General features: G+C 37.6%; 1 protein-coding gene across 1 annotated transcript in view; it reads left to right on the plus strand.

The window, feature by feature from the left end:
- LOC139732343 (uncharacterized) overlaps positions 1 to 14,450 on the plus strand; it is a gene marked incomplete at its 5' end in the record, with an annotated part of 84,632 nt that overhangs the window by 40,190 nt on the left and 29,992 nt on the right. The window contains 4 exons of the mRNA XM_071643214.1: positions 4,532 to 4,586; positions 6,845 to 6,918; positions 8,165 to 8,229; positions 11,876 to 11,929. Of these exons, the coding sequence (XP_071499315.1) occupies positions 4,532 to 4,586; positions 6,845 to 6,918; positions 8,165 to 8,229; positions 11,876 to 11,929 (248 nt within the window). The remainder of the gene's footprint in view (positions 1 to 4,531; positions 4,587 to 6,844; positions 6,919 to 8,164; positions 8,230 to 11,875; positions 11,930 to 14,450) is intronic.

Consider the following 14,450-nt stretch of genomic DNA (forward strand, 5'->3'; position numbering starts at 1 on the left):
AATACATTGCAGAAATGGTGTATTTGTTCTCTTTAGTATTACCACATAATACCAGTCACATTGTTTTTGAAAAGGCTGCTATAGTAGATATAGACTTTATTTGTTTTATTTGAAGAAATATACTCTTACTTCTTCTTTTTTTTTTCCAAGTACACACTTCTCAATCCACTGCATGCGATTCAAAGGTGGAGATACAGGTGTTGTACATTACGTCATATATTTCACTGGGTTTTTATTTTTGTGAATTTCGCTAGTGGGGTGCTATTCATAAATTTAAGAACATGTGGAAATGTTAACTCTTATCCCAACATGAATGGGATGCACACCATTACATAAATTGGTACGCAATACACAGTATACTTGAACAAGGTGCATGATGATAGAGTGCGGTCAGTACTCCATGGTTGCAAATTTGACCACAGTTTGCAAAATTGTCAGAAAGTCCCGATTCGCAAAGAAATTAGCCACACTATAGTACACTTGTATATACATGTGGGTTGTAGCATACAAATTTGTAGTACAGTGATATGTCTATCATTATGCCTCAAATATGAGTTAAACCTGGAACCTCTGTGTAGCTAGTATTTCATATAGCCTAAAAGACATCAGCTAGGCAGATTTACCAATTGGCTATGATCATTCTGATGTATATTTGCGCAGTCTTGGACATGAATTGTATATATTACATACATATTGTATGTACAAATTATATATGTGAATAAGTAAACATTATATGTATTGCATATATTGTGAAGGTATGGCTTGGCAAAGTTTGAGGAACAAACTGAAGAGTTACATAGAAAGTCAGCTCATAACTGCTTATAGCTTCATCAATTTAGATAACTCATACATACATGTAGTACAGCTTTAAAATTTATATCTGAACTTTATCAAGATCAGATGAAACCAAGTAGTTAAAAAATTTGGATGTGATTTTAATGAAGCTTTCACAGTTCAATTCGTTTGATTTTGCCCTTTATACTGAAAACTACTTTAAACAGTTCTGTTTGTGTGACTCAACCCTTAAATCTGTTTAAAACCCGTGGAGGATGAGTCCCGAGTATACTTGGCAGGTGTCTATGGGAAATGCGTGTTGTAGCAAAATCAGTCCGATGCTCAATGGGTTAAAATGAACTTGAACTGGAGAGTAGTTTTCCCTTAAAACCTTATGTAAAGGAACACCGACTTTAAGCCCGCTGCAAGCTCAGTCAGTTGCATTGCACTGTTCCGTGAAATCATTCAGTTCGCACTTCAAGGACCCTGCCGGTGAAATCGCAGCTGACAGCTCGGTTATTTGAAACATCCTCGTTTCCCGGCAGAGAGGTGAGTGAAATGTAAACGACACTCGGAGCTAATTTTTGCGCAACGCGAGTCCTTCGCCGGCTCTGCAGAGGAAGTTCACCGTAAAGACGTCAGGCGTGAAAACACGCTCGCTGTATAATCTGGATTTTAGCTCATAAACGGATGCTATGTCAGTGGAATTTTTTTGCAAGTGCCCATTCTGAACGTGCTAATTCTTCCTTAATTGCAAATGGTTTTTGTCACTGTCTGTGCAGGAAGAGGATATTGGACACAAATTGAACTATTTCTGTATGGTAATTAGATTTTTAAGGTTTTTTTTTCACAGAGGGACTTGAGAAACTGATTGTGGTACAAAGTTGTATATCGTAACCATGCAATTGGATGGTAGTTGGGTATATGTTGTTGCATGAAATGGTCTCTTCTTTTTCAAGTGCTGAGGAACAGTACAAACTTCTACACTGATACCATAAAAAATACTTGCCTATGTGTCTGTACATTGTTTATTGGGAAAGAATTCATTCTGTAGAGTTTGGCTGTTGAGCTTAGCTCTTGTTGAGTTGCAGAACATTCTTAGAAGAGAAATCTTGGCAAGAAACAACCCTTTGAATGGTGGTATTATTGTCCAAATCTTTCTTATGCAGCTTCAGGGGATTTGTGCTGTCGTTATGTCACTTTGCGATTATTTTTCATGTGCTAAAAACATTTCACTAATACTTGTTTTGTGGATATTACGACCTACAAATATAATGACAGTTTAAGGAAAACCAACTGCCTGAAGTTGAATAGTTTATTATTAACAGACTACGGAAAGTGACAGGATGAATTGTCCATGTTAAAGGATTTTTTTTTTTTACACATTTGCTAATAGAGAAACAACAACTCAAGAATGATATCATACAACATTCATATGGAAGTAAGGCTTGTATACATTTGAAATTTGCTGATGAACTAAATCCGCTTGAAACGAGTGATGTGAAGCATTTTCCATTAAATAAAGAAAAGTTAATATCAATTGACATGTCAGGATTTGAGCAGTATTAGAATTTCAGGGATTTTTTATATACTGTGTTCCCTTGCTTTCTTTTTTTTAATTAAAACCACAACAATAGGGGACTTGCATATTCTATTCACAATGAATCATTCAGGATACTGTTTGTACACCTACTCTCAGGCTTGGTCTTTTGTCTTTGTGAAATCTCCATGTGACATTCAGTTGTATGCTTCATGATACTTTGGAAAACTTCTCATCATGTGAAAGAACTGCTGTGCTGAATTATACATCTTTTGACCAGTCACCTGGAAATTGTGAAAGGTCCTATATTTTGATGAGGCAAAGAAGCTTCGTTGATGAGAGGATCCAGTGTGTGGCTGTGTTTCGTTTTGTTTTCTGATTTGCGGACCATTTGCCAGAAATGGAAAATGTCCCATCTATTCATGGATGAGGCACTGATGAGTGATTGGATGATGGAGGGCTGTGCTCCTATCAGAGCTTATATAAAGAGATGGTATAGTTTCCGTTGAGATGGGGAGTCAGATTTTAACTTTTTGTGAGATGATGAGAAACCACTTTATATGAAGTATTAAAGAGCATCAATTCTAATTGGAATGGAAAGTTTACTTGCTGAAAATTGGTTTTGAAATGACTGAGACATCACCAAACAAAGTAAAACAAAGTAGTTGTAATAAAAGGTGGGATCCACCTTTTGTAAGGACCGTTTTGTTTTTGGATATCTCACCCATTCCAAAATTGATTTTAATCAAATAAACTTTGAATTCCTCTCAAAAGTGTGTGCTCTTTGATATTTCATATAGGTGGTTTCTAGTAATTATCTCACAAAAGTTAAAACCCGAATCGCCATCTCAACCAAAACTATGTCATCCCTTTAACATTGCGTCTTCCAGTGTCACATTAAGCAGATGATACCAGAGGCAAAAGTGACAGAAGATGATGGATTTAAACTTGGAAACAAAAGTTAATTTGAAATTGTCTGTTTGTTTCATTCTCCTCCTCCTCCTCCTCCTCCTCCTCCTCCCCTCCCCCTCCCCCTCCTCCTCCCCCTCCTCCTCCTCCTCCTCCTCCTCCCCCTCCTCCTCCCCCTCCTCCTCCCCCTCCTCCTCCCCCTCCCCCTCCCCCTCCTCCTCCTCCTCCTCCTCCTCCTCCTCCTCCTCCCCCTCCTCCTCCCCCTCCTCCTCCTCCTCCTCCTCCTCCTCCTCCTCCTCCTTCTTCTTCTTTCTTCTTCTTCTTCTTCTTCTTCTTCTTCTTCTTCTTCTTCTTCTTCTTCTTCTTCTTCTTCTTCTTCTTCTTCTTCTTCTTCTTCTTCTTCTTCTTCTTCTTCTTCTTGGAAATACAGTCGACCATCAGGTGTATATAATCTTTTTGGCAGGTCTGGTGTGGTGTATGTACACTGACTTTTAAAAACATTTCTGCATCGTACTATGTGTAGCTAAAAACAAAGCTCTTATTTTTAAATGATGCAGGATGCTCTGTACCTCCTGCTTGAAGAGGTTTGCAGAGGTGGTGGTGACTAGTTCTTTATTGTGATTAGCAGTGAATGTTACAAGTACCCTTTTGACTGCTGATATGCCTGATTGTGACATATCACCATAGGACTGTCAGTATGTATCTGGTCTCATGATTATGAAACAGAAGTGATAGTTGTCATTGGGTCACGAGACTAGATGATGACATTGTATGGTATCTCTTGATCGTTGTGTGTTTTCAGTCTTTGCATGTGTGGAAGAACGCTATGCCTGTAGGCTGAAGTTGCTGTTATTGTTTTCCATTCATTTTAACACATTCTCTCTGTTATCAATGTATTTTTGCAATGAATTGTCTTTTCATCCCAAGTTAAACTACATACTACATCGATATTTACTAATGAATTGTCTTTTCATCTCAAGTTAAACTACATCAGTATTTACTATGTATTCTACCAAGATTCACGTAGGAAAAAAAAAGGAATCCCTTTGAATATTGTGTCAACTTTATCATATTGTATCTTTACCTGTTGGGCTCTTATTGTAGCATTTGGGATAATTTTCTTTAAGAGCTATGCAGATTGCAGATAGTGTGAGATATATACTCACACAGTTCCCATTACAGAGAGTCTTTGTCATTGTTGGCAGGTGATGAATCTTATGAAGTCTCAATTTGATAATGTATTTGTGTATGTCAAAATCATATTGATGATTTTATTTTCTTCTCTTTCTCTCTCTCATCCCATTCTAGTTGTCGAGGACAAGCGGGGCTGGCATGCGAGAGAAGGTTAAAGCAAATAGCGGATGTAAGTGTATCTTCACTTCTTGGTTATTATGTTGACATTGTCATTTGACACGGACACACCCCTACACACACACACACACATACAATGTATATACACTCACACACACAGACATACAGTACTGAGAGTATTAAAAGCATGTATTGATGGAAGTGAGATTAGAGATATGAAACTTGGCTTTCAAGTACAAGAACAAGGTATGTAGAACAGTGATGACCCATTTTAGAATACTGTAGTGACCGCCAACTTCTCACACGAGGACACATCCAAGTCATCGGAACGTGCTCGAGAGAAGTTTCATTACATATACATATATACCATGTTGGATTTCTATTCTGGAATTAACACTACACTTTTGGGTGCAGCTGACCTCTGACGAACTGCTCATGCACAAACTGATGGCGCAAAGTGGATTACTTTGAAATTTCATTTGTGCATATAATGGATTCCCTCTCCAGTATGGAGCATCCCGTGAATGGAGAACACTCGCTGCTCGTGGACCACTTTCACTCAGAATGTGATTCTTTACGGATGTTTAGACCTTGTGGGCATTGCCAAGAAGGCAGGAGCTCATTTCTTCATTTCTTTGCATCTTCCAGTCATCCCTGTCCTTTGTAAACTTGCCCTCATTCAACTAAAGTTTATGCAGAAATGGCGCAAAATACGTCATATGTATTTCTAATTTTCAGGCATATCATTAGAGCCACCAACCCTGAGTGAAATATTCTTGATATCTTTTTATTGTGGTTTGTTTATGGAAGTTCCTTACTACATGTAGGTGTCTATCAGATCCCATAGAAACAGACCTTGATTTCCCTTTTTCATTTCAATTGGTGATGACATTTCTTGGATGAAGCTGTTATAAAAACTATTTGTATTTTGTCATTACTCCTAATAGCCATTTACACTGTGTTGAATGCGTTTTATACATCACCTGTAAAGAAGACACGTGCATTGTGAAACCCATTACCATGACTACCACATTAAAGACAGCAAACATTGTTTTCATAGTCTGGTATTGCAAAATACGATATTTATACAAGACCTTGTAGTACAAGTAGAATGGCGCCCCCAATGCAGTCTGTGGATTCTAATAAGAATCAGTTGCATCAATATATTTAATTGTCAGAAAGCAAAGAGAGTTATACAGTGTGAGCCTAATCTTATATAGTATTTTTGTCATATTGTATCAAAATTGGTACTCTTCATTTGTTCTGTATGTAAATTAACCGAAAGTCTAATTCTGCATTTTTTGTATTGGTGAGTGAATATCTGTAATAGAGAATAATTATGTTTGATACAATATCCGTGCTTATATGTAAAAATGTTTGACAAACTTTTATTTTCAATGCAAATGCAGAATGTGTCCAGAGTGATCTCATCATGGTCACATGGTACAGACAGATTTTTAGTCTATTCCTGTGAGGAACTGCATTCATGAGACAAACTACCCCAAAGGTGTTTTACAGCATGCTTTACTGCAGGAGTCGTATCAGAGGCGATCCCTAACGTTAGGCCTCACACCCAGCCGAAGCTCCACCCAAACCCATAGCAAATGCTGTGACTCCTTATAACCTCAAATCTTCATCCCAGGGATATGACCAGTGCAGCAGTTTTCACCAACATGAATGTGACATCACTTGGCACAGTGCACTTTTATGTATACAACACTTGTCCTCTGTGCACATTTTCCTGAATGCATGAAGGAATAGTCGGTGTTCCCATCAAAAGGAGCAATTGATAGTAATGTGGAGTCAAAATGAAAACAGCATAGTGTGGTGGCTTTCGATCTATCAGACAAACAGATGTAAACTCCCAGTTGATGCAAAATAAGCAGATTGCACTGACGTGAATAATTGAGCGCTCAAGAACAACTGATATACATCACACTGCTCATGTAAATCACTGTAGCCTTCTCCTTTAGTACATTATACATCCTGCCCACTTAATCAAATCTGTGTAGTCTCCTATTCTCTTTGAAATGTTTGCATACATCAATGAAGTGTGCAACCCTGTACCCGATTGTAATGGTTTGGTTTGTTTTGCTTTGATTTGTTTTACTTTTAATGTTTACTTCTGATGTTGTCTGATGTTGAGTCTGACGTTGTTTAATTATTAAAGAGTGCATAGCATTTTGAATGTCCCTGGTACAGTTTATGCATTCATATGTTCAATGTATGAGTGGTTATTAACTTAATGGTATATGTAAATTAATCGATCTCCCTCCCTCTTGTTGTGAATTTTTCCCCCTTTCTTCGTAGTGGGGCACTCTCAGTCACTGCGAGAGAAGACAAGACCCAACACCATCGTTGCTACTTCCAGGCCATTCCAGCAGGTGAGACAAGTCCCCTTGATCTGCCCCACCCATTACATACAACCTCCACCTCCCCAGTTGTTCACTGTGCACACTGACGGGATGTTTGCTGTGCTCGGAACCCTTTGGTATCATTCTCATACGGAGTAGTAGCTTCAGGGATGCTATGGGGAAACAAATTTGTTTTAAAATGCATAAAGAACAACAACAACAACAAAAGAGGTCGTCAATTTGGATGCTGTAGAAACGGAGAGCTTGGTGTTGACTGATGAGTTAACTGTCCCTCTCCAAATTCATGCACACAAGTACTGTAAAAGTGGAAATTTTCGCGGTGTTGAAATTTTCGCGCATTTCGCGAAAATAAAAGCACGCGAATATTTTTGCTTGCCATACGTTCCTGTGAGTGCTGTCTTGATTCCTCGAAATCAAAAACACGCGAAACTCTTCTGACCCGGCCAAGCGCGAAAAATTAGTCGTGCGAAAATATCCACTTTTGCAGTACGCAGTACCTTACAAATATGATGTCTTCTTCTTGTGTATTTTACACATACGCAATCTCCCAGACACATTGGCCAGAATTCATGGAGGTGGTTTGAATCTAGTTCGTAGACTTTGCAAATGTAAATGTACATGTATGTCTGTACTTGTACATGTGTGTGATACATGGCATATGCCAATGGTAATCCGACAGTGAACACTCGCTGACACACATATGGATGAGGTAGGGCCTACGCATATTTTGTGCTTGTTTGAGACCATGGATTATATCTAATCTGTGGTTTTGATTTAAACTATCTTTGGGAATTTTAATCTACATCCCCTGCCTCCCCGTCAATAAAAGTGTGCAATTCATACACCAGAAACTGTAATGATCCAAACCCTGGTTTTCTGATAATGTATGAGAGAATTTTGCAGCATCTATAGACTTAGCCAGGACTGGAGGTAGATATTGTTTCACGTACTACAGCGCTGGATGTGTATTTGTTTTTATCCGCCTGTGTTTGGTTTGTCTGCAAACATCTTCAGCGATAGAAGCAGATAGATATCTCATTACACTCTCCAAATGAACAGTGACAGTCCAAATTTTATCAGCCTGTACATTAATGAAACTGGAAATGTCAAAGTTGCAATAGTACATGTTGTGATTAAAAGGGAGCAGTGGGATGATGAATATTCATGTCACCCTTGACCTCAGTATGTTGCCTCCTTTTGCTGTTCTCAAATCTATTTTGTTTTGGTCGTGTATTTTTTGTTGTTGTTGCTGCAGATGTCCTATGGTCAGCAGCAGGGCAGCACTCCAGATGTGAGGCCACCTCTGATATCCACTGCCAGGTAAGACATCACCTGTAGATAACCCTTTAATCACCACTGACAGTTTATAACATCACTGTAATGAAGGGACACGAGTCATGCCTTTGGCCCTGAAAAGGTTAAAGGAACATGTGAGGTGATTTCAGTGTTGAGGTGAATGAAACGAGTGCAGTGTAATGCACCAGTCTCGCTTGAGTGTAGACCATTACAGTGGTGCTGTGAAGTGAGGTACAGTTATCCTTTGAAAGGCACAGGCCTTTTTTTTCCTTCCTTCTTTCTTACGTAGACATACATAATATGCATTTGTAAGACTTTTCCCATCTTTTTTGATAACTGACTGCAGTCCATCTTTCTGTCTGATTGGGTGTTGCTCTTCTGCACAAACCATTCTGCCCTCATTCAGTTGAATTGAAATATTTTTCAAATCTTTGACTTTCCTAAATACACGTCCAATCTGTAACTTATAAAGTGTCGGCTTCTAACTTTCTTTACCGTCATAGTGTTTTTTTCTCCAATTTCGTCTTCCAGCTTTTTTCTCCAATTTCGTCTTCCAGTTTATAATATTTCTTGTGACTGATATTTAGTTGAAAGACATAGAACTTTTTGTCTAACAGCTAACACACTAGGTAATGCTAACTGGTAATGACATTTCTTTTAAATCATAATATGTTCCTTGTGAGCACATACATACATGCTGTACATATATTTTCAAGTAAATATGTATGTGCATGCAGACATAGTTGTACATATATCATATATTCATATAGACAGCTGACAGACTCAACTGGGAAAAAAATATAGATAGGTTGATAGATAGATAAATAGATAGAAAGATAGATAGCATAGCATAGATAGATCGATAGATATATAGATACGAATAGACAGAGATATAGATAGGAAGATAGATAGAATAAAAATGTTCACGTGTCATATTGTATTGTAAGCATCAAGAAAGACAACAATAAGAAAAAATAGATAAAAAAGTAGCAAAAAAGAAATGCAAGATTTCCTATCTCCATGATCAATCTATTCACTTCTTTTATTCATAGATCAGATGTGCCGTATCTTTAGATTGAATGTATGACATACATTGTACACGTACAGTGTGTATCTGACTCCCAAAGGCTTGGCTTGCATTTTAAGTATACTGAATATGTCTCAAATGTGCCAACAATTTCCCCTCGTGATTTCCAAGTTAATAGTCATTTCCTCATTGACTGACTCTCGTCCGAAGATCAACTTTTGTGCCATGTAACATGATCGGCATGATTACTTGCTGCCAAATTTGTGATGAAGCCTCTTAAAGGTGGAATCCTCAAATTCTCTTGCTCTTGCTCTTGTGATTTTACTGGAGAAGTTAATATCCTCCTCTATTGGAAGATATTTAATGCTGTTGGGGGAAATAGGAAATTCAGTTACAAATATTACTTTGCGCTAGACCAGGAGATAAATTTAGGCAAAATTTGAATCATCTTCTTTTGAATCATCTTCTCAGTTGCCAGTTGCATACATGGTGGGTTTTCTTAATAGATTGAGGGGGAGGGTCACTATTTTTGGAGTGTCTAACTTGAATCTCACTGGACTGAGTAAGATTAAGTCTGTTCCCTCTTGGGATTATTAAATGATTTCAATGGTTGTACAGATATGGGGTGTCACGGTTAGTGGTAGAGAGTTCAGGGGAAAAAAATGATGCCAAAATTGTACAGAAAGTACATCTTTTTTTCATTCAAAAAATCATCTTTCAACAACTATATAATTATGTCATTGCTCATGCCCCTACTTTTTGATTTTCAAAGATACTAGTAGATTTTGTTTTATAGATGAACTTTCTCTTTATAAGTCTTTCTGCCAAATGTCTTTGCTTGATCTTGCCAGATGCATTCATTTGTGGTAAATGCTGGCAAGGAAAATTCATCTTTGCAGTTAAAGAGTACTAGTACATGTATTTTCACAGAAGCCAGTCTATGTTATGTAGAATCTTCGATGGGCAAAATGTGAAAGACTGAATTAGTCAGTATGCAAGACTTCTTACTGCAATAAATGTAACCCAAAAAATGTGAATTAGTATATTGTGACATAGTTCATTCTGCCCTATTCTTTCCAAGTGCCATCTCATGTACAAATTCTGGTAAAAAGTGTCATTTTACTTGCAAATACTATCATTGCATTTTATGTGACAGCAGGTTGTTCCTTTTTTCTTTTCTTTTTGTAACTGGAAATTGCAGCCAAATAGAATGTAGCAAGTACAATTTGTACCAACCCATTACCTTCCAAGTCATACTAGGAGGGATCTATTTGTAGATATCATTAGTCAGAAGCCTATTTATAGTTTTTCATGTACAATGGGATTATGATGCTGTTATATATTACTTTTTGAGAGAATAAAAGGGGCAGAATATGGTTACTTTTGCCTTGTGGTTATCACAACCACAACTTATCCCTCAAACACATCACTGGCTCAGCAATAGTGATCCACACAAATAAGAAGAAATGCAATCAACGTTACTAGAGAAATAGATCTAACATGAGTTATTCAGATATGTCTGATGACATGTCTTTTTTTTTTTTATTAAGATACAAAATTCCACAAATACTAATGGCATTTTTGGCTCTGTGCCAATAAAATGAAGTACTATGTTCATAATGCATATTTAATTTGTAATCTGGTCATGTTAATGAGAACAGATTTAAAAACAATGAGAAAGATTTTAATTGTGTATAGTGAAAAGGATAACATGTCACTAAGATTGTTTGTGGGTTTTTTTTTTCTTTTCAGACCAAATATTGTAGAAGGTAATGTTCATTTTTTAGAATCATACCAAATATGAAAGTTTGAACTTGCTCTGCTTTTTCATATCAACAAGATAGTCCCCAATTGAAATGGTGAAGTGTAATCAGTAGACTCATCAGAATCAGTTATTTCATTTCCTTGATTTAAAAAAAAAATGGCTTATGATCATAACAACAAAAAAAAATACTTTACAGACATTACTACAGAAAAGTGTGTCTTGAAACCATTATGTTTGTATTCTGATCAGCGACGATTCACAAGACATGTCCAAAATACTTGTTTAAACACATCTCCTAGGGTTCAGTAACTCTGACGAGCAAAGTATTTCTGCAATTTTCCAGCATTTAATGTGGTGATGTGAATGTACTGGCTAGGCCAGCAAATGAGAATTTGGGATGTGCTTATGGTATTCTCTCATTCTGAAATATGTGTTGCATTCGAATTTGTTAGAGAGCATTGTACTGTAGTCTCATACAGCAGATGCAGCTAGCTTGACCTCAAACGTAGTGGTAACATTGAACTAACAGCACATTGTGACTGATCCTTATGTAAGCTAACCTTTCTTTTGTTTGTCCATACCTGTCCTGCCCCTGCCCCTGCCCCTGCCCCTGCCCCACCCCACCCCCACCCCCACCCTTCCCACTCTACTTGTCCCTAATCCTGTAACTCTTGCATTACTTCTGCAACTCCCTGACAAATTAATCCCACATCATACCATATCTTTCACTATCCTCTTTCTGTACTGATACACTTCTACTATTCTCCCTCTCATCACACGCGTCCCTGCTTTCACTCGCCCCCCCCCCCCCCCATCCATCCCTACCCCCTGTTAAGCCCTGCCCCTCACCCCTCCCCCTCCCCTTCCTATCCCACCAGCTATGAGCTGGGCAAGTGGCACTGGAACAGGGTCGCCATAAAATTAGGGGTCAAGTAAGTTCCTTTGGGCATGTATCGTTTGTACTCACTAATGACTTGTACAAGTTATGATTTCTCTAACTAAGCATGTCAATGTCACTTTAACATTCTGTTGTGTGTCTTTGTGAGTATTTGTGTATATGTGTTTGTGTGTGTATATTGATTTTCCCCCTTCTCCCTTTTGCTGGGAAAGGCTCTCAGATAATGAAGTTGAATTATTTGTGCAAATTGAGACCTCTTGAAGCAATATGTGTGGCATGGCAAACGTTTTCTGTCCTTGGTTTAAAAAAAATAAGGAAGAAAAAAAAGTTCATCAAGGTTTTGGTTTTGGCTTTCAGTCATCTGAATTTGCTTACGTGTTGTGTCTAGGAGTTTTCGCATTGAGTGTTGTATTCTGCCTAATGATTTACTGGAAAGCAGCCAATGTAAATGAGATCTTATTTCAGTTTTGTAGCATCATGGTTGTAATGTATTTAAAGCTGTATTCCACCTTTAAGCTCTCCTATTTTTTGTAGCTCTTTAAGTCCAATTTTGTGCTTTGTGAAGATTTGATCCTTTTTATGGGTGTGAGATAGCGAGCCATTGATCAAGTTATTTAGAGGAGTATGGAGGTTGTAATAGAGAATGCCTGCACTTGTTGCATGTCCTTCAGACTAACATGGAGGCAAAAGCCATCTTTAATGCCCTTTGCATGCTCTGTCGCCCTCTGTAGGTGTAGTTCATTGCACAGCTCAGATGATACACATTATGAACATATGTGACCTGTTGCCATATTACTCTCAAAATGTCAGAAGCCCTAAAGCTTAGAAGCAAAATACACTCGTATTAGATAAGGTGATCTTGATGGGGAAAAATAAATTTGGAGGTTTGTTCAAAAAAGAAAAAAGAAGAATATGAGGTATTTTATGGACTTCCTGGATGAATTTCAAAGTTTGAAATGTTTCAAATTTAAACTGTTCACAGTGGTTTGAATTGGCCCATGCCTTATCTTCTGTACATGTACACTTGACTACATTACTCTAAAACTGTCATGGCGAACTGTCTTCCTATTCTGTGTAGTAGGTGTTTGTTTGTTTGTTTGATTAGATAGAAAAGGACAATTAAGATTAACTTATTGTACATTCCAGAGAATTTGAAAAATAAGAAAATCGGAAAAACTATAGTTTGTAAACTTAATTGGGCTTTTGTGTTGGCTGGTCACATATGGTGAGTGATGCACACAAATACACACTACACCGAACCATATAACATCGCACCACACCACACCACACCTCACCTCACCATACACGGTGTACCACACCACTCCACACACTACCATTCAGACACCACAACAACAACAAAAGTTGCAATATCCAAAGGCATGTTCCAAAGTTTTATGTGACAATTTTTTTTTTCTTAAGTGCTGTAAGCATGGGATAGTCAGAGTGCTAAATACCCATGAATAATGTTATTCTTTTCAGAAATGAGCTTAAAACACAAGCATACACTGACAGATACATGTACATAAGTGTAGATTTGCATTTGGGCTGCTTACAGGCACATGCAGATCTATACAATGCTTGTATTAAAACGTTGTCTCTGTGTTCTTGTCCTGTAAGGATGGAATGTTTATTTTGGAGTGGAAAAAAAAAGTTTTTGTTGATAGAATAGCACTCAAAGAAAAAAAAAAAAAACCTAAAAGAGCACACCCTGTATTCCTTTCTTTCTCATACCCCATGCCCTAGGGCTCAACTCTTATTCGTTCAAAGTTATTTAGTATTACAAGAAAACTTCCAAATTCCAAATACAGTACGTCATCACTTAATTTGTCCCAGTTTGATATCAGTGTAAAAAAAGAACACACACACAAAAAATGTTGCTCATGATTGTCAACTGTGTGGATTTTAAACCGCAGAGAGCCATTGGTTCTATTCAGGCCAGTTTCCTGTTGATTCTAATTTGGGTTTCCTGCTAGCCCCCATGCAGGAGTGAACTGCCCCATATAAAAGGGCAATGAGATAATTTGGGAAATAATATGCCTGTGGTTAATGGTGGGAGATTTCCTATAGGGTGAATATTTATGTCCAAACTCTGTAACAGCTTCCCCCCCCCCCCCCACTCCTAATGGAGAGCCATCATCGTTTTAGTAATTATAGCTACTTTACATATATATATATATATATATATATATATATATATATATAAGCATTCCTTAAATTCCTTTGTCAAATAAATAGAATCATGACAATATTGTACTTTGGAACTATAATCAAAACTGCCATATAGGCACCAGTATCTGTATTCATACCCCACCATAGAAGCAAAGGAAGGTATTCTTTATATTTGCATCCCATGACACTTGTCATTGTTTTACTACATCATCTCTCTTCTCCTAATCCTCATTTATATTTCCACTTAAGTTGATTATGTACATTCATCATTCATGAGATTACACATATATGGCAAATCGACATATGTACATGTATCAATCAGAAGCAGTCACCAAGTATTACAGAATTTCTCTTGTTATGAAGAGAATCAACCAGCCACTTCTTAC

This window comes from Diadema antillarum, unplaced genomic scaffold (assembly GCF_040938485.1).
Source record: "Diadema antillarum isolate AM-2024a unplaced genomic scaffold, OU_Dant_1.0 seq00000413_RagTag, whole genome shotgun sequence".
In the NCBI taxonomy this organism is placed as follows: domain Eukaryota; kingdom Metazoa; phylum Echinodermata; class Echinoidea; order Diadematoida; family Diadematidae; genus Diadema; species Diadema antillarum.